The 20,149-nt window shown below is 40.0% G+C and overlaps 1 protein-coding gene and 1 long non-coding RNA gene across 2 annotated transcripts in view; one reads left to right on the top strand and one right to left on the bottom strand.

Moving 5' to 3' along the window:
* Window positions 1-416: 416 nt before the first annotated feature.
* Window positions 417-19,565, bottom strand: LOC138018760 (high mobility group protein 20A-like). The gene is made up of 9 exons (XM_068865448.1): window positions 19,063-19,565; window positions 13,929-14,038; window positions 12,516-12,631; window positions 10,938-11,144; window positions 9,089-9,206; window positions 7,366-7,412; window positions 5,911-6,109; window positions 3,977-4,331; window positions 417-965 (listed from the first exon to the last, which is right to left on the bottom strand). Exons 1-9 carry the CDS (start codon window positions 19,368-19,370, stop codon window positions 932-934), a joined length of 1,494 nt encoding a protein of 497 aa, XP_068721549.1. The 5' UTR covers window positions 19,371-19,565; the 3' UTR covers window positions 417-931.
* Window positions 19,566-19,605: 40 nt separating this feature from the next.
* The window catches only part of LOC138018973 (uncharacterized), a 5,497-nt gene continuing 4,953 nt past the window's right edge, over window positions 19,606-20,149 (top strand). Inside the window, exons 1-2 of the long non-coding RNA XR_011126087.1 lie at window positions 19,606-19,675; window positions 19,891-20,043. This is a non-coding gene — a long non-coding RNA (uncharacterized lncRNA). The remainder of the gene's footprint in view (window positions 19,676-19,890; window positions 20,044-20,149) is intronic.

The raw sequence follows: 20,149 nt of genomic DNA on the forward strand, positions 1-20,149 counted from the left end.
AAATCGGAATGTTTTAAAATCACCTTCAAAAGCTTCTTCCGAAAGGAAAGACTGAAATTTAGTATTTTTGCGGCCACAACAGACTTGATACCCCTCTACAAGTTTTGATTAATATAATAACGGAAGCCGAGTGTTGGATATAAAAGCCAGTTGGGAAGTGATGAGTAAGAGGAGACCGAGAAGCGCTTTGATCTTTGAAGACGGGACAACCAAATGCAATTTTTCTGATCAACTATTCAGAAGGGAAGCGACTAATAAATGGGATCGCATTAGCCTGTATAGCTAGCGGTATTGTTGGTGCGAGAGGCATAAGCCACGCGGAGACCAGAAAACAAAGGTGAATCAGGTGGGTAAGTACTGATCCGCGGCGTTCTCGGGGAACGAGAACAGTACCGTGCATTGTGCGTTCTCTATCCAACCTTTAACAGTTGTGCTTTAATGTTATATCATATCTCTATTGGGAGCTAGTCATATTTATTCGAAGTTTGGGGTCATCCTGCACGTGGCACTGACCCGGAAAAACAAAGGAAACATCGAAACGTCATTGTAGGACCTCGATTGTAAATCAACATTTTCTCCGTCTTGACATCCGCAGCCCAAAAGATAGCTCCGAGTTACATTTTTGCCTCTTACAAAGCTACCCAATCTTAGTACTCCCAGATTGATGAGCTCAGCTCCTCAAGACGGAACCACACTGTGTGAGACCAAAATGATTGCAAAGTCAGGCTTTTTTTGAGTTTCAAGCTCCATATACCGAAACCTTTGGGGTAAGGTGCTGCCGGGGTCAGATTTCGTTTGACAATGCTGAAAATTCAGCGATCACCGGCACCATTTGTCTCCAACTTCGCGCTCAGCTAAACGCTCTCCACACCACATCACCTCTCGCTGCACCGCCCTGATGGACTGAAAGGTATCCACAGCTGAGTGACGGTTATTCCGTTAAATTTAACCCTTTGTCTGCTTCGCTGAAAGATAAAATGAAAATTTAAACTGAGAGGAATGACGAATGACTGTTGGCGGGTGGGTGATTAGATAAGCAATCAAAAGTACTAGAGCAGTTTTCAAAGGACTATCGTAAGTAATTAAGCGATTGCAATAGGCCATTTCCGAGTTCATGTCTGCCTCCCCTTCAAAGCGAGTCCAAGTGCGAAATTTTTGTTATGAAAATTTGTTTTCATTCAGATGTAAAGTAGAACTAATTAACATCACAAAAACTTCGCACTTAAACTCACTTTGAAGAGGAGGCAGACATGAACTCGGAAATGGCCTATTGCTAACTCTATTGCTATGCTTAGTGACTGGTTTACAAATCTCACGCCATTTTATCAACCAATGAGAAGAAAAACCAAAACCAATCGTGCCTTGCACGCGCGATTTTTCCCGCGCTTTGAGCGAGTTGCTACGGATTTGGATTGGTTCATTGCGTTGTTTGCACCTGCTGTGATTGTTGACAGTACTTACTTTGGTACTTGTTATTGAAAACGGTTCTATAATAGAGATTTTGCATGTTGTTTACGTGAAACGTCAAATGACAAGGTACTCAGTGCTCGTAAACCACGAAAATTCTCTTATTCTAACTCTTCTCTCTTTTAGGAAGTTGTTCGGTGTCCGTTGCTCACAGGCATATCAGATTTTTCTAATTTTCAGCAAAACGCTTTGCACAACTTTCAACCTCACGTCTCATGTTTGTCGTAAATCCGAGACTAGATAGATTTAGAATTACGTTTAAGTGAAACGCGAACGGCAAGTGACCACGTGACAATGATTTTTCCGGCTTTTTGCGCGTTTGCCGGTTGCCGCTTCTACGTGAAAGTAGGCATTTTCGCGTTCGTCGTAGACGTGAAAACATTTACCGGAAACTCAAACAAGGAAAGATTATGTTTTATGGTTATAGATTGTCCATAACTGTCTCCTTACCGCAATTTTCTTCATGAAAACTCACGTTGTCTCTCTGTTGACTCACAAAACAGCTTCTTCAAAGCTAGCAAAATTTGACAGGTATAAGGATTTTCATTTTATATAGCGTCTTTTTCTACAAACAATGTTTAAAAACTCCGAGTTTTTTCTTTTGTTAACAAACATTATAATCGAGATTAACACAGTCCATTCCGATTTGCAGTGGGTCACGCGAGGCTCAAGTCACTCTCAAGCATCAGTCTATTTTACGTGAACTATGAAACGGCCAGCCGACGTTTGCTGTTTCACGTAAACGTAATGATAAATCTCTCTACTGAGATCTATAAAGTATCCATGGTATTTCAAGTATTTCGTCTGGGTTGTTAATTGGTGTCACCTTACATATTTATTTGACCACCCTCTTTCTGGACCAATGAAACACAATCAATGAAACAGAACAAAACTACAACAACTGTTAAGAATCCCAACTGGCCGGAGGCAAACCAGTTGGTTATTTGCAAGTGCAGTCCAGAAGCTCAACCAGGGAATACCAGGCCGATCAACTTCAAGTAGTGGTCAGAACGGGTCTTGAACTGGCGATCTCCAGATCTCAAGGCACGTGCCCTATAAACACTCGGTCGCACTACTCCTAAAGGTGCGTGACACAAACTGTGTAGACCGAAAAGGAGAAGTAATCCTCGCACTTAGCTGGACAACGTAAGCAATTGTCTCCTACAGTCATCTAAAAATTCAGGTGGCTTCGACAAAATTCGAACCCATGACCTCTCCGATGCCAATGCAATGCTCTACCAACTGAGCAATGAAGACACTCGGTTGGGAGCTGGGGCCCCGTTTCTCGAAAGTCCCGAAAACCTTTTCGGGCTCGAAAAGGTAACCCCTTGAATTGGAAAGCCGATCTCTTAACATATTTCCAAGGCAATAAAAAGCAAAATGACTGTGAATTCTGACGACTTATATTCTCTCCGTTCTTGAGATACATAGGGAATCGTAACTCCCGAAAATGGCCCGGAAAGTTTCGGGACTTTCGAGAAACGGGCTCCAGGGCAATTTGTTGGGCTCATGTGTTCCCGTGACAGGAATGGTGAGTGAATGTACATTGCATTGACTGTATGATTGCGCTACTTAATTAACAAGTTGCTATGATCTCTCTCTCTCCGAAATCTTTTATACCAGTGGTGAAAATATATTTCTCCGTCAGGTTAAAAAGTTTTCAAAAAATAATTAAAAGACGGAGAGGCTAACCCTTTGAGACCGCGATTAGTGCACATGAAATAAGATTCTTCGTAAACAACTAAATTTTCATGCACAGAAACACACACACACTAACCTGGGGTTCTCTTGTAGTCAATGGCCGTGTTCACACTAGAAGACGAACAAATCGTCTAAACGGGCAAATCACTCAATGGTTTGGTCGTCTAGCTAATGTGAATACAAGTTGAGGAATTCCGCTAGTATTGTCCGACGTAGATTCATAAGACGGACAAACTGGATACGTTTGGGGGCTTGGTTACCTTTTATTTTTCTAGTTCTCTCCTTACTTTGGAAAGCAAGCCGTGACAAAATTTCTAGCACCTCGTCGCTTCTTTCCTCCCGCCAGATTGAAAACTCCCCCAAAACCATTGCTTCCGTCGTTAGTTCCATTTCCCCGCAGAAGTTATTTAAGGAGCCCGCAAACGAGGAAAAGTTTTTTGCGGAAACATTGTTTTGCGAACTGTTTCCTAAAAAATTGTTTGTCTCATTTTCACATCAGACGATTTGTCCGGCTTCTAGTGTGAAAACGACAATTATCTTGCATAAGCGTATCGCCACTAATCAACTGGAGAATGCCATTACGTAATCCAGTGATGATGATGATTCCAAAGACAATCCTATCCTATCTTATAATTCCCAAGAGCAACTGTGAATAGCGATTGGTGGTTGAGATTTAAAGCACGACGATCGATATTTGGTTTTGTCAAACATCCCATTCGTGAACGCTCTTTGATTATCTTATCTCCCACGATCCATTTGAAATACCACATAATTAACATTTCATTAGGCAGCACCTCCTTACACTTACTTTGGAAAGCCAAGCCGTGACATAATCTCTCGCACATTGGTAATGAGACCCTCGTTCTCTTGTGGCGAGTCCAGTATAACAGAATATAATCGAGTCATATATGAGTCGATGGTGTCCAGCGTCGGTACTTCATTAGTACCGGGAAGAACTAAATTCTCAAATGCTTGAACAAGAGCTGCTCTAAGATTACTTAAGTGATTGATTAACACCAAATTAGTGTTTCTCTGCTGATTCGTTTCCATTTCGATTTTTCCTATGGCTTGTTTTAAGTTCTCTACATGTTTGGAAGTGACGGCATTTTGTTCCTCGAATTCCGTCGCCGTTTTGCGAAGTTGTCTTAATTCATCCTCGCGCACTGAAAGAGAAAAGAAAAAAAATATAATGACATTTCAATTTAGATTACATTATTTTTTTCGGAGTGTCAAAATTTGCTGTCACGTACAGGTATTTTTCTTTGTTTCTTTCAACTTAAGATAGCAGATGACTTTGCAAAAAAACTGCCGCCAAAATAACAGTTATATGCAAGAAGCAACCACCCTCCGACGAAAATATTAACGATGACTGGGGAAGAAAAAAGAAAAGAAACCTTGCTGTCTCCTGTAGAAATTACACAGGCATATAGAGCTGATGGGGAGTTGATAATAACGGGGTCAGCACTTGAGACGAGGGGGAAGGGGACCCCAGGAGGGGGGACGGGGACCCCAAGGGGGACTGAGCTAGTTACCCGGAATAAAAGATCTCACGGCCAAGGTCTTTCCTGAACGTTGCGCCACCGTTTGTCGCACACAAAAAAGTTTGAAACATGCGTGAAAAGGAAACACTTGCCAAGTAATAACAACTGCTTTAGTAGCACTTTCCGTTCTCAGGCTACATTGTTTTGGTTTCTCATTCGGAACAAGATCAACAATAAGCACATGGCCACTCCTTTTTCAAACGTTCAATCCAAATGTGTATATAAATCTGTGTTTCGGTGCCAAGTCTTACATGCGCATCGCCACGCTTAGTTATTCTAATACGAAGTATATAATTATATAGGTCTGCTTTACTGAAGTTCGTCCAGTTTACTAGTTTTAATAGCTAAGGTTAAACAATAGTCGGTTTCTAGTTGGAATAATGCAAAAGTCGCTCAACATTAACCACTATATCTGCCCACATCTCTATATTCTTAGTGAGCAGGACGGCATGGACTCCCGCGGGTTCCCCATTAACGACTGAGTAAAATCGTCTGGCGTTAGACAGAGTAAAATACGAAGTCTGGCCGGTTTAGGCTGGTTTGGGTGTCAAAGGGTTAATATTAACACTTGTGTTGAAAAAAATTCAAATCAACCGCTATAGGTAGGATTTTCGATGTAGCCAGTAGGCCTTTCACTAATGCGCTGAAAAACCACAAAATGGTGCTTCGGTCGGAAAATGGCAAAAAAAGCACTGAAACAGCACTCGAACAGAAAAGTCTTCGAAATTTAGAAATAGCGCTCAAAAGTTTCTCACAAATTTGAAACAATCCCTTGGAGATTTTCCTCAGTATGCCTTTTTTTTTACTAAAGAATTGGCCTTCCGTTGTTTGTGCATGTTTAGAGAAGTAAAACCACCGTCTTAATCGAGCAAGAATACTTTAGTGATACATGTTTTGAAGACTAAACGCGGTTTCAAACTGCTTTACTTCAAACGCAACACTGACTCAAGCTTATTTCAACCATATAACCTCTTGTGTGTTCAATAATTCAATCTTACGATCATAAAAGAATCTCGGTTTGCTGAAAACTGTTCTTTAAGACAAAACGTTGCTCTGAACTAGCCCATGCAAAATACAAAGAAAGCGATAACATGCCTCCCAAATGTGAAACAGTGCTCAAATTTTACTCAAAAAGTGAAAAAGCGCTCAAAAAGTTCCCATGGCAATCGGGACAGGCTAAATAGCCGAGGACGCCACTTACTTTCATTATGCTTGAGAAATTCCTCTGTAAAGACAGGGGCGTTGAATCCTGGCAAGTCCTCCTCTTCCGCGTCACTTTCGTTTAATTTTCCTGACACCGTCTGCTTGTGCTTGCGACCAAGAATATGTTCTCTCTTGTTGTGAAGATTGTTGAAGTACTGGTTACATGGCTTACAGTAGAGATCGTCTTCTGCACAGAGCTGTAAGATATCGTGACAAATTTGCTGTAAATATATCGAGCCTGAGCTCTTCGTCAGATTACTGATATTCGCCCTGAAGAAGGGCGTCAGCTTCCAAAATCGTCCTTACGGTGTTTACCTTTATCATCCAGTAATGTACCAGCTCTCGTAACCCGCTATTGTTTAAGTCTACTGTCATTGTTTAAGGACGTTGCCTTCTATTGTTATTGCTCATACGTTCTGCACATCTCGAGATACTCGGGTTTCCTATGAGTGATGCTCACTAATACAGGGATATTTTTACGCTGTTTAAAACCACGCGGAGAAAGCAGAACTTAGAAAGTACTCCTGGTACCCAAAAAAGAAAATTGAGGGTAACCATGTATTTTTCAGAGATAATTAATCTTCAATTTGGAAAAGAACGCCATACATATTATTATTATTATTATTATTATTACCCCCAATTTTCTTTCTGGATTTCAATAACACTTGCTAAGATCTGCTTTCCCCAAATATTCATAAACCGCACAAAAATACCTTTGAATTAGTACTGACACACCTTCCTTAATTCATTGTTTTAGTCTTTTGTTTTTGGCTTGGTTATCGAGCTAATCACATTGTACGTTACGAGAGCTGCTGCATGAGTCATAGTTAATCAAGGGACTGGTTATGAAACCTTAGAAACTTCAAAAGCGAGAACAATGTTGGCGCCATCGATGTTGAATTGACCGTGACCCTGCACAATCTTTTGTTTTCGCTTCGTACGGGTTTGCAAATTAGTTGCGCATAATTTAATCGAAGGATTTGATTGGCTATCTAATCGAAAAAAAGGTGTGTTTTGTGAAGGGTCAAGGCCAAAAATACGGACAAAAACATGAAACAAAGGAACTTGTCGAGTTTCATAACCATTTCCATGCATTAGCTATGGTTTGATAAAACAAATTGTTTTCGCGTTTCACGCCCCACCGACGCAGTAGCAAAATTTCTTTAAAAGGTCTTCAAGTGAAGGCGTTACATTTACTACAAACAGTCACATCCGTGACGTCACGGCGGCCATGTTGGAGAAGTAAAACAAAGAAACAGCAGCCGTGTATATTCCTTTGGGAATCGAACTTCATATTTATGAAAATTCTTCCTTTTGTTTTAGTATGCAAATATCGCTGCTTCTCACGTGAGCGAAAGCATTCTATTTGATCCATTCCCTTCACATAAAACAGTGTTTCAAAATTCCAAGAATTGCACCTGAAAGCTGCTCGCATTTTTAATATTGTCGTTACCTCTATTCCATTTGACGAAGAGTTAAACCCATCAGAATTCTCTAAATCTGCAAGGGCAAACAATTTGCACAGGTTTTATGAATCTGAACTGGATAGCTGGGTTATCAAGTCTGGATTGGCTTTGTCCGGCTCCGTCTACAGTCCCTATCACATAACACGACGTTGCAGGTCAGTTCAGTTCTCACTGACTGAATTTCTACGCGAGACGAATAACTAGTTTATGACAACCGATGTTTCGTCTATAATTTGTCTAAAAGAAGATTACGAAGAAACACTCTCGATGAAAAAAAGCAAAAGCAAATAAGCGTTTCTGTAGCATTGCTGTAAAACTATAAAAAGATACCATTATTGCGTGGAAGGCTGTCACTGAAAGTAGCCGGAGTTTTCGTAATGCATTTACGCTCTCTTTATTCGAACGCTTAATCGTTGCGCAGATTATTTAACAGAAGAAAGGAACAAAAAAAAAAAAAAGAAATCACCAAATGGAATAAAAACAAATTTGGAGTAACATGGAGTCATATTTCCGTTATAGAGATGCAATTTTCATGATAGTTTAATGATTTTTATCTTTTACGAACACATGCGACTTTACACGGGAAAACGAAGGCTACCAACTTTTCACCATTTGCAATCCGAATGTTTGGCGTTTTAACATTTCAAGAAATCACCTTGATTTGGGAAAAAAATTAGAAAGCAACAAGAGAGCTCAGGTGTCCTTTTCCAAAAGGGTTCATTTTATAGTTAGCTATTGTGTGCGCTCCGGAAAAAGAATGTTGACAGTCATTCAAAAGCTGAACTAAACTTTATTCAGTGGAAAAATAGTTGCTATGGCAATAAATTTAGTATCATTTTAAAAATGGAAACCTAAAACTAAATATGTATATATGTTATTTGGCGGTAACAGTTTTTCATTGTACGGACCGACCCTAATCCGGCAAATAACTTATTTATTTTTTCCAAGAGAACACGGTAACGAATCCTGCAATCTGATTGGTTCTTGACCCGTTAACTTGCCCGTGTCTTGAGACATCACCAAGAACCAGATTCGCTGCTACATAAAGGTTAATATAGTCATTTTCAGACAATTTCTTTTACATCAAGGGCAGCCAATTTTCGTTAAGCGGAGCCACAGTGCAGTTTCCTATACAGTTTTCCTGTCTAAGCTCCGTAACGGGAATGCAAGAGTGTTGACGAGATTCCGTTTCGCGTTAGCCCGCTTTAGTGATGTTCCATTATTTTTTTTCCATTTTAGTCTCAACCACTTTTTATTTCACACTTCTCGCTTTCGCCATTCATCAACCAGCACTGTCATTAATCACACAAGCCTGCTAAAAACTAGGATGTCTGCTGTCTTTTAAACCCCTTTGTGGAAGTTACACCAGGGTTGTTTGTACAGTAGCTACGTTGCCGCAAATTACACAGGGCGATGTCTTAAAGGTTGTCATGATTCGTTCATTTATAACGGATTAGAGCCAAGTTCAGCTCAGCCAAACTACCAATAGTTAATATTCCCACTCTGGTCAGAGTTTTTCTCTGTCAATTTCCATTAGTAGGGCTAACGCTCACATGGTTCATATGGGGTAGAAAACTTGCACTTCACATTACACTCTAATCAGTTGGGTCTGTTCAAATACATGTATAAGAGCTGCACGGCCAACGTTTGCAAACGTAATCCTTCCTTGTACCAATAATTATACCAGAAGAGACAAAAAAAAAGGCTTACTTTTTCTTTTCCTTTCCGTTTGCTTCTTTAGAAAGTTTCTGTAGGCATCTGTTTTCTGGTATGCTTCTAATTCAACCATATATCTCTCCTTATCCTTTTCGGCTTCAATCAAGTATCTCTAAAATGGGAACAACATTATTTGTGAGCTGTGTATAGAAAGAGGGTGGCTATGACAAAAAGATGCAGAGGAGATGTACGAAAAAGTGGTTTCATATGCCACGCAATCTAGCTGCAGAGACATCCCAGCAACAGATCAAGCAATGTTGTACTGGGCCCACAGTTGTTAAACCCCGATTTGGGTAATCCTAGCTTGGTGGAAACTTTTCTTTCAGTTTCTTTACCGACCAGAAATGTGTCCACAAGATTCTTAGCCTTCAATTTTGAATTAAACTTTTTGCTTAAGGTAATTCTATAGTATTGCATTGCGCATCCCTACTGCGCACGATTTTCGCGTCATTAGCGCGCGCACATGAGGACGTGCGCATACAAAACGTAAGAGATTTCGCTCAAACTAAACCCGATAGCGAACTAAATGCTCCTTTTCTCTCAAACGAGCACGGTGACCCCCAATTTTTTTTTCAGGTATTTGCTAAGAACAGTCTAATAAAGAACATATTTGAAGAAGAAAAATAGTTTGATAGTAGAACATGATTTTTTTTTGGAAAACAGCTCCTTACTGGGTATATTTTACCCAAGGCGAGGACTTCAAGCTAACCACGGAACTGTCCCAAAAAGTGCACTATTCCCACAACCAGGGAATCAAAGACGGCGTAAATGAAGCAATACTGCTTATGTAAATAAAAGAAGCTTTATTTTCAAAATAAAATTTTGTGTCTCTGAAGGTGATTCGAATTTTTAACGCCAAAACAGTAAAAATACCCCATTTTAAGAGCCTGCTGACGCGTAAACAAGCACGGTGACCCCATTTTTTTATTGCATTTTTTTAATGTTCATATCATGAATGTTAATTACGCCAAGTTTCCAAAAAAGTTTGATAGTAGAACAATTTCAAGGGAATTACCTTAACCGCAGAATGAAACTAGATTGTTAAAGGCTTTCTTGACGGGCAAACTCAAACCTTGGTTAGTATTTAACAAAGGATTAGTGTTAATCGGCTTTTGAACGAGTAAGCCCAGTAGGGATAGAAAGTGAAGCACATGGGCATGTTCCCTATGGGGCATATACTGTAAAGGGCCAAGCACAACAGGATTCGCTTCTTGTAAGAATATGACAATTGGTTGACCAAACTTTCCGCCTTTGAGCAGAGACATGTTTCAAGATTTTTGAAAATGGTTTGCAGGAGTGATTTTCTCAACGTCACTGTCACGTAAATGAGGAGTTAACGGTGCAATAAGTGCGATTATTTCAAGGAAGTGTCTTGCAGATCAATTATTTGCCTCAGCCTTCGGCTTCGGCAAATAACTGATCTGCTCGCCACTGAAACTGAAATACGATATTTTGCTCAACCTCGCCCAATAATTGTTAATTGTGAGCAAAGGCACTCCCAACAATGAAAACCTCATATGGTCTATGATTGGCTAAATCAATATACACCGGCACAAAGTTGAGCCAATAGACCATTTTACAGTTGAAGCTAAGTTACCTGGCCTAAGAATGGAAGCAAGGCTGCGGGTGACCCTGTTTTGAGACAAACCTTTGTGCTTTTCTAATGTTAATGTAGACTTATTAAATATTAGAATTACAACAACACGATTTACACGATAAAAGCAGTGAGGTCTGTATCAATACAAGGTCACCGGCAGTCTCGCACCCATTCATTTGCCAGGTCACTGAGCAAACAACTGTAAAATGGCCCATTTGTACTTGGTGTATTTGCTTCAAATCCCACCTGTTTTTCCTCTGCGGACAGCTTACTCCATTGAGCACCCAGTAGTTTTGTTACTTCAGGAAAGTTCAATTCAGGGTTCAACAACTTGACCTTTTCTCTCTGTTCATTTAGAAACTTCACATAACCAGTAAGGGGAGCCTTAGGAGCATTGGTATCACGAAATGTTTTCCGCCTTTTTTTCCCCTTTGGCCATCCTCCTTTTTTCTTCTACACACAGGAGGAAAAAATGTGAAAAAAAAAAGGTTTCTCTCGGTTTTTGACACCCACACTGTGAAAGAATCAAGCATTATATAGAGAATATATGAATGGCATATTGAACTGTGCTCATGCAACAATAATAAATTAATTTCATTCCTGTTTTAGTGACTCAGGGACCTCAGTAACTTTTTCTTTTTCATTTCTGTAATTTCGTGAAGTCACATGGCCAATTTCCCAGCAAAACAAGAAAAGAGAAAAATGCTTTAGACAAATTGGGAATACAAAATCAGGCAAGTACAATAGTCAGAGTGGATCATGGAACTCTGATCAACTCGGATTGCTCACCTCGGATCGACGTAAAAGAAACGATAAGGCCTCGAGAAATCACCCTTAAGCTAGTCCTAATCTTTGCTAAGCTAACCTTGGTGAAATTGGCGCAAACATCGAATAGTTTTGACGTAAAAAAACTGTTTGCCAGTCGATCTGAGGCGAGAGATCCGAGTTGATCCGGTCTGACTTTTGTGCCTGCCTATACAAAACTCTAACAAAATAATAAGTACTTTAATTTTTCTCAGTTGGGAGTTGACTTGAGTCAACTGACAAACTAACATGATAAAAACATTAATCCATGATCAACAACTTTTGTTTAGGTTATTTTTGTCCTCTTGAGGAACTGCTGTGCAAGTTCATTTTGTTTGATTGTTACAGGTTACCGTTTTGTAGAAAAGGTAAATTAAAAAAGTGTTGGCATTTAGATTGCATGTGTAATAACCAGTGACTTTGTACACTTTAGCTCTTCTTAAGGGTCGTGCAATAATTTAAATAGCTCATGACCCTTTCTCAAGAATGCTATGCAACCTGTTTTACCATAGCAATTACAGCAGGTTATACACACCTTGCTCCTCGATCAGCTTGAGGATGCTATGGGTGTTAAAGTTGTATTCAATTATTAAAAGTTTAAAACTTTAATTTCTGTAAATCCTCTATTAAGCTTGATCTCCCTCTCAAATAAGCCTCCCTTCTCAGAGAAATAAAGGTATCAAGTCCCCCTCTCTTATAAGCCCCACCCTCCCCCTTAGTCTTCACACACTGTAGCCAAATCAATAAATGATCCATACATGACTGTATAATGAATGACAACAGTAGACGGATCCAGGATGGTTTATTCCTGTGCTGGGAGTTCAGATTTGGTTCCTGCCACTTTTTATGGAAATAACTTGACAGTACGATGCGTAGAATATCACTGACATCTCCATTTTAAACAGTTATTGCTCTGGTACAAAACAGGAAGTAGGGAACCCCCTATTTCCTAGGGGAGCCCCCTAGAATTTATGATACATTAAAAGTTTAAATAAAAAGTACCGGTAGTAAGAGTCTTACCACTGATTTATCAACATCATTGTGCGAGTGAGCAATAGAATGTGGTGGTGGAGTTTCGTGGCAAACGTTTTCCTCCAAAGAACCTCCCTCACTCTCTCCACCACTCAGAATTTCAACTGAAATCAATAAGTTAGATCAGGTACTGAAACAGATAGATGCACAAGAATGGAGGAAGCAGTATACTTCATGTCTGTCCTGTGTGCTGAAACAAAATGTAACTGTCACATCCAAGCAAATGGGATGCACACTCTATATAACACCTTTCAACTAATTCTCTGGTATCTCCCAGGCCTGTTATCTTGGGAAAGTAAGGATTTCTGCTTTTAAAAGGAAGAGTTGAAAACACTGACCCTGCAAACACCTCAAAGAAAAGAACTTGGAAATTTGGTTTTATGAATTGAAATGGCAAAGGTAAACTAGCTACAGTACTGTAAGAAAGGTTTGTCAGCTAAAATCTTGATGAAGTCACTTTGATGAAGGGCTAACACACAAAAGGTCAGCACACATACAGATCTCGAATTACTAACATAACATAACAAAAGTAAAGTGTCTGCTCTGATTGGTCAATTATCATATAATTATTTGCTATTTTGTCAGTGGATTTGGGTGAATGGTTACGACAAAAACACTGACACATGTACCAGGAAAAAATATCTTTTTCCTCAAACTCCAATGACCAACCAGGCAAACACTGAAAATGCTGAAATCAGCTATATAAAGAAAAAAGAAGACTTTTAAACTGTTAGCGGATATTTTAACCGAACCACCAAATGAAAATGCTGAACCATTTAATATTATTATTTTTAATTGATTCTAATTTGTCTGATACAATTAAACCAAATTTTAGTTCAATAACCACAGTTTCTTTAGAAACTACAGTGTAACTCGTTCACATTCCACAGGTCACTCGTTGCAGGTTATTGTTTCACCTTCTTGAAAGTAACCCAAAACACTCAATTTGGCTAGCCCTAGGCCTAGACCCGCGGCTGACCATGGATCGAGACTAACACAGTTTTGTATTAGCCAAAATTCTCGTTATTTGCCCCAATTTCACCAAGGCTAGCTCAAAGATTAGGGCTAGGGTGTTTTCTGGAGGCCTTCCTTATCATTTTTTTACATCGATCCAAGGTGAGCAATCTGAGTTGATCCGACTCTGTGAGGTAATGAGAGTGTATGCTTAACACTTAATAATGATATTAATTATTGAAGAAAAAAGGGGGCTGTAACAAAAAAAAATAGGTCATTGAGATGTTTTAATTGTATCCCTGAAAATCAGGCCTAAAATCAAGTGTGAAAGTACACCAGGTCATACAGTTGAATACACAGCCCACTAATGATCATCACAGCACAGTTGCTACAGGAAATGTGGTTGACAGTAATAACTTATTTGGATTTTAGTGATTCATCTTTTACCTTGACTGAGATCTGATACAAAATCAGCTTCAGATGTTGGTAAAGACTGATTTCTTTGAGGTGCATGGTAATTGGTAACTCCATTGTGAGCTGCTGCTGTGAAATGAAGGCTGATTGGTGCAAAAATAGAGTTAATAAAACAAACTTTGATAAACTTTGAATGTATAGACTACAGCACGTGAGCCACCAAGCCAGAAATAAAAATTATTAGCCATGGGTGGTATGAAAAACTGATTCTAACTTAAACTTGATCCTCCTCTAGAGTTAATTAAGAGCTTATACTTTCTTACTCTGGGCAGTATCTAACAAAGCTGCTTAATACTCATGTGGCTCTCTGCCTAACAGTCCATGCAACAATCTTGAAATTTGAGGGTCCAACATAGGTTTTGTGGGATCAATGCGGGATCAAGGTGGGATCAAGGCGGGATGTGGGATATGAAAAATTCTAAAGATGGCATGTGGGATGAAAATATGATGACGAGACCAGGATATGCTTCGTTTCTTGTGGGATAGTAATTAAGGAACCTCAAGTTATGAATTAAAAAGCATTAATTTGCTTGGAGAATAAAAAAAATTGACTAAAAGACTCTATAGTGATCACCAGAAACCATGTGATTTTCTGCTGGTGATGAAATCTAGGAGCTCGGAAATGGCATTTCCAGCAATCTGGGCAACAACATTAGTCACAAATATTTATTGAGATGCATATAGCTGCATGTGGCCAAGTTAGAAGACAATTTTTTGCACTCTCGAAATCTCTTGTTGAAACACGACAAAATATTGCCTCTTGTTTTGTCTTCCATTTTTAATAAACAACATGTAGAAAACAGCAAGGAAGTAGTGAATGAGATCGAGACAACATTTGGCACCAGTCTTTCTCCTCTACTCATCCAATATGGCAGACTGCAAATAATTACGTTGACGAGTGGCTATTTAAAGAGAGTGCAAATAAATATGAATTCTCGAACTGAAAAAGTGAGAATCTTGTAATTTATTCAAAAAGTAGCCGGTGATAACTTAACGAGTAGCTGGCAGAATTCGCCGGTTACCGGCTTCTAATGAAACCTCTGGGTAAAGTTTGTCAGTTGTTTTGCTGTTTGCTGTTATGCACCAGTCAATGGGGGCTTTACATGAGTGCCGTGTATAGAATTGTAGATTAACTTGATGAAAAGAAACGCTCGCAGCCAGCACGGAACGCTCTAAGGGAGTCAGCCTGCCTCAATTCGATTGGTAAATTATTCCAAAGAACTGCTCCAGTGTAGCTGAAGCTATTTTTCATATAGTTTGTGTGTGGCTGTGGGATAGCTAGTTTGCCCTCTGTGTCCCTTAAGGAGTAACTGGAGACGCTACTACGGTCAACAAATTTAGAACTAAGGTAATCGGGAGTAAGACCATTAAGAGACTTATAAACCATCACAGCCTTATGGATTGTTCGTTGAGAATCAAGTTTTATCCATCCAAGTTTTTGGATAAGGTTATCAGCGTTGGCATCATAGTTCGAGTAAGTGAGTATACGTGCAGCGCGATTTTGAAGTTTTGTAAGTTTACTGGCTAGGGTTTTGCCGCAACATCCCCAGACAGAATTGCAGTAATCAAAGTGAGGCTGTACTAAAGACATGAAGATTGATCGGAGAGTCTCATGTGGAACGAAAGACCTCACTCTCTTCAACACTCCAATACCAGACGCGATTTTCTTACATAAAGTCTCAACATGAACATTCCAAGATAAAGTCTGATCAATATGAACACCTAGAGATTTTGTAGAGGTAACTTGAGTTATACGTGCACCGTCAATAATAAGTGACGAAGGGTTGTGAAACGTGCTTAGCCTTTGCCTCGATCCGATCAACATAAACTCAGTTTTAGAAGCGTTAAGAGTAAGCTTGTTAGCAGTTAGCCATTTTTCAACTCTGGCAAGATCCTCATTTAAAACAGTGTTAATACTTTGGGTGTTATTACTAGCAAAAGTTATGTGTGTGTCGTCAGCATACATTCGAGGTTCAGAATTTAATAGACAGTAAGGTAAGTCGTTAATATATATTAGAAAGAGGAGTGGACCCAGAATTGTACCTTGAGGTATGCCACAAGTAAGGAAATGGTCCCCAGAGAGAGAACCATTTATAAAACATCGTTGCTTGCGGCAGTCCAAGTATGATCTAAACCAATTGTATGAAGTGCCACTGACACCATATTTCGCAAGTTTAGACAAAAGAATATCGTGATCGACGGTGTCAAAGGCTTTCTTTAAATCCAAGAAAACGACTGCGTTTACATTACCCTGGTCAATGTTGTAAGCCCAGCTATCGGTAGCTTCAAGTAAGGCAGTGACAGTGGAATAAAGAGGTCGAAATCCCGATTGGTGTCTTGAAATGAGTTTGTGTATAGTAAGGTAATTATAGAGTTGATCATAGATAATTCTCTCAAAGACTTTAGCTACAACTGGAATTACTGAAATTGGGCGGTAATTATTTAGATCTGAACGATTACCCTGTTTGAACAAGGGGATGACTTTCGAAAGTTTCCATTCATCAGGGAAAATTCCACAAACAATAGAATGATTAAAGATAGTACAGAGTGATTCGGCTATTAAGTCAGCACATTCGCGCAAGAGTTTTGCAGATATTCTGTCCAAACCAGTAGATTTTGACTCACATAATCTAGATAAAAGAAGAAGAACCTTAGAGACGCTGGTGGGATTTAGTTCGAATGTGCAGTGACCAGTCTCAGCTAAATAATCCAAATGAGAAGAATTGTCTTCATTGGCGTGAATATCATTTGCTAACTTAGGCCCAATGGAAGAAAAATGATCATTAAAGGCGTTAGACAACTCATGAGAATCATAAATAGAATTGCCACAGGGAGCTTAAGTTCGCTTATGACACATTTGTGTGATTTCCTAGACATAAGCTCATTGACAATCCGCCAAGTGTTACGTGGATCACCTTGGTACTCATTGAGGGCATGCTTATAGTGACATTCTTTCGCACGTTTGATTTCACTGTTTACTATATTGCGAAGTTTTTTGAATTTACGCCAGTCCTCGGTATTACCAGAACGAGTGGCTTTTAACTTAAGAATATCTCTTGCATGCAAGCGCTTTTTGAGTTGCGAAGTAATCCAAGGTGATTTGCAAGGGCGAACACGTCTATTACGCAAGGGGGCATGCTTGTCAACACAACGAAGGAACAGTTTTTTCCAGGCTTCCCACATATCATTTGGGTTATCATAGTTACCTATGATCTGCCAATTTTGATGTGCAATATCTCTACGAAAATTGGACAAATTAAAGTTCTTAAATTTTCTATAGGTAACTGTAGTATGGCCCCTCGAGGGTAAATCTATAGAAAGCTTGCGATAAGCATAAATAAGGCTGTGATCGCTTATGCCTATATGAGACACTCCAGAACATTCAATCCTATCAGGACGGTTAGTAAAAACGAGGTCAATTAAAGTTGAAGAGGATTCAGTACAACGAGTGGGATCAGTAATGAGCTGCTGCAGGCTGTAAACGTCAGCGATGCTAGAGAGTAGATTTGCGTTATGGTCCAATTGAGGAGCAGCTAAGTTGCAGTTGTCATTTTGTCTAAGTCCCTGCCTTTTCCCAGGTTGGTAGGTGGGTGGGGGTTTACATTGACTGGTGCATTATTTATTTGTGATCAAAATATAAATGACCTAAAGAAGCATGTTATTCATTCCACCAATTAATCCATAATATTCTGAATAAGGTGTAATAAAATAACGTTTCATGCTTTTTCTTTCTATCCAGCAATTTTGGAGGAGTGCGAGATATTGCAAAAAAATATATATTGGCCTTAGTGATCATGTCAAGATTAAGTTGTCACGACTTGATACAGCTGATGCCAAAGGAACACAGAGCTACATAATAAACACAGATTTCAAAGCGGAGCTTGAAATGCTCAGTATTTGAAGTGGACAATAAATAGAAATGCAAGCACATAATGTTCACTCATTTCAATCCTCTGTAACTGGCATTTTTTTTAGTCTAACTGAACTTTTGCATCCAGGTTAAGTCATTATGTAACTGCTAAATGGTAAAGTCTGTTACGAACCTAGGCCTATCCGGCCGGCGCTTATCTCCGGTTTCTGTAGCATGAAACGCCTAGGAGTATTTCTACTCCCCCCTGGATGGGATGCCAGTCCACCACAGGGTTACCCCCAGCTTTAGATTTGCCAGTTCCCATTTATACACCTGGGTAGAGAGAGGCACCGTGAGTCTCAGAGGAAAGTGTCTTGCCCAAGAACACAACACAATGTCCCCAGCCAGGACCCGAGCCCGGACCACTCGATCCAGAGTCGAGCGCACACTAACCAATTGAGGCCACCACGCCTCCCTGAACTGCGTAATGAGAGTACATTATTGGTAATATGTGGTTAAGTCTGCTACGAACCTAGAAAAGTCCCATCAGGCCGACGCTTATCTCCGGTTTCTGTAGCATGAAGCGATCGCTACTACCCCCTTGATGGGATGCCAGTCCATCGCAGGGTTACCCCCAGCATTAAATTCACCGATATCCATTAATACACCTGGGTGGAGAAAGGCGCTGTGAGAGTAAAGAGTCTTGCCCAAGAACAGAACACAATGTCCCCGGCCAGGACCCGAACCCAGACCCCTTGATCTGGAGTCGAGCGGACTTACCATGAGGCCACCGTGCCTCCCATGTGGAAGATATATAAATTGTCGATCAGTTGAAATATTATGGCATTGAGCTGGAGCAACATGGTTTTAAAAAGCGGGAACAGGATGAAAATGCTCATGACGGAAGGATACCAGGATGAAAAATTATTTTAATGGAACAAATATAACAAAAAAACTAACTACCTTTCTTTTTAGAAAACTCGGTTTATTTATTGAGATCTTCTGTTTTTCTGGGAGAGGGGTTGGGAAAGGGGGGGGGGGGGGGGTGTTTTAGCACTTTCAAGGTTGTGGGGATAAATCAAAAAGTAAACACACCACCCTACTCGGATAAAGGGCAGATGAAACTCTAAGTGGATGACCACGCTAAATTATCGAAGCATGCAAAGTAGTTGAACTTAACGCAATTTTTAGTGCTAATTTATTGATGGCCATCTGAGTTCATTATTTTCTTTACACAGTTAAAATCCAACCTCTTACCTTCCGTCCTCCCCGACGGTCGCTACAGCCATCTCGTGCGATTCATTCGAATTAACATGTTTTACGTCCACCGAATCAAAACTCGACAGCGTAAATCCCGGTAATACTGCTGTAGTACCATCGAGAGTTGGTGTCAGAACGGCAAGACCTCCCGAACCGGGCACGGAAGTTACAGAGAAAGTTTCAAGAGAGCTGCTGGAAATAGCTTGCGAGTCCAGAACTTGGGCTAAAGCTGTAGCCGTCGCACATGTTGTTCCGTTAACTAAAGATGAATCAGCGTGTAATGTCGTAGTTTCTCCGAGGTCCATGGCCTTTGACAAAAAACGAAAAACTCTTACAGGAAGTGAATTATTCGCTTGATGTTTTGGACGGAAGTGATTGTCCACTCTGGTTTTTTTAGAGGGGGGTTAAAAGCTTTCGTCTTCTCTTCATAGGGACCAAGATGGCCGCCAAACCAGCAATAAAGCGTACCACCCTCGAAGGCAGCACGGAGAGATATCCGAATGTCCCGGATGAGAAAATGTTGACGCTTACATGTCCTATCTTTGAAACTGCAGGTTACCGCTGATCAGAGAAAAGTGGCAGGATTCGAAGAAGGCATGATGTTCTCAAGGTAAATCTGTATAACTTTTATACGATTAATTGACTTAATAGCTTAAAGAATCGAGACGTATTCAATTGATTTATCTTTTATTTTCATTTTGGCGGAAGCCTTCGGTCTGCTGCGACAAACTAATTGATTTTGACATTTTGTTAGACGTAAACATTTTATTGCGTGATCTGTCACGCAGTTAACCAATTAATCCAACTACTCAAACATCTCTCCAGGTATGAAGGATTTCGTAAGTTATGGTTGCAGACATGAAAAAGTGTGTCTGCGTGTCGCAGCACTCGATTGCTGGCGAAATTGTCACAGTGACGGTTAACAGTTTCAAGAAGATGGCTGTTTTTTTCAGTGCTCTTATTCCCTCAGTTTCACTGGTAAGGCGTCAGAGCTCTGGATCGAAGAGAAAATGATCACGAATGTACCCTACTGATGTGCAAAACATAAGGGGAAAGAACTTTGACTTCATGCAAAAAAAAAAAA

The sequence above is a fragment of the Montipora capricornis genome, chromosome 2, assembly GCF_036669925.1.
Source record: "Montipora capricornis isolate CH-2021 chromosome 2, ASM3666992v2, whole genome shotgun sequence".
NCBI classification, from domain to species: domain Eukaryota; kingdom Metazoa; phylum Cnidaria; class Anthozoa; order Scleractinia; family Acroporidae; genus Montipora; species Montipora capricornis.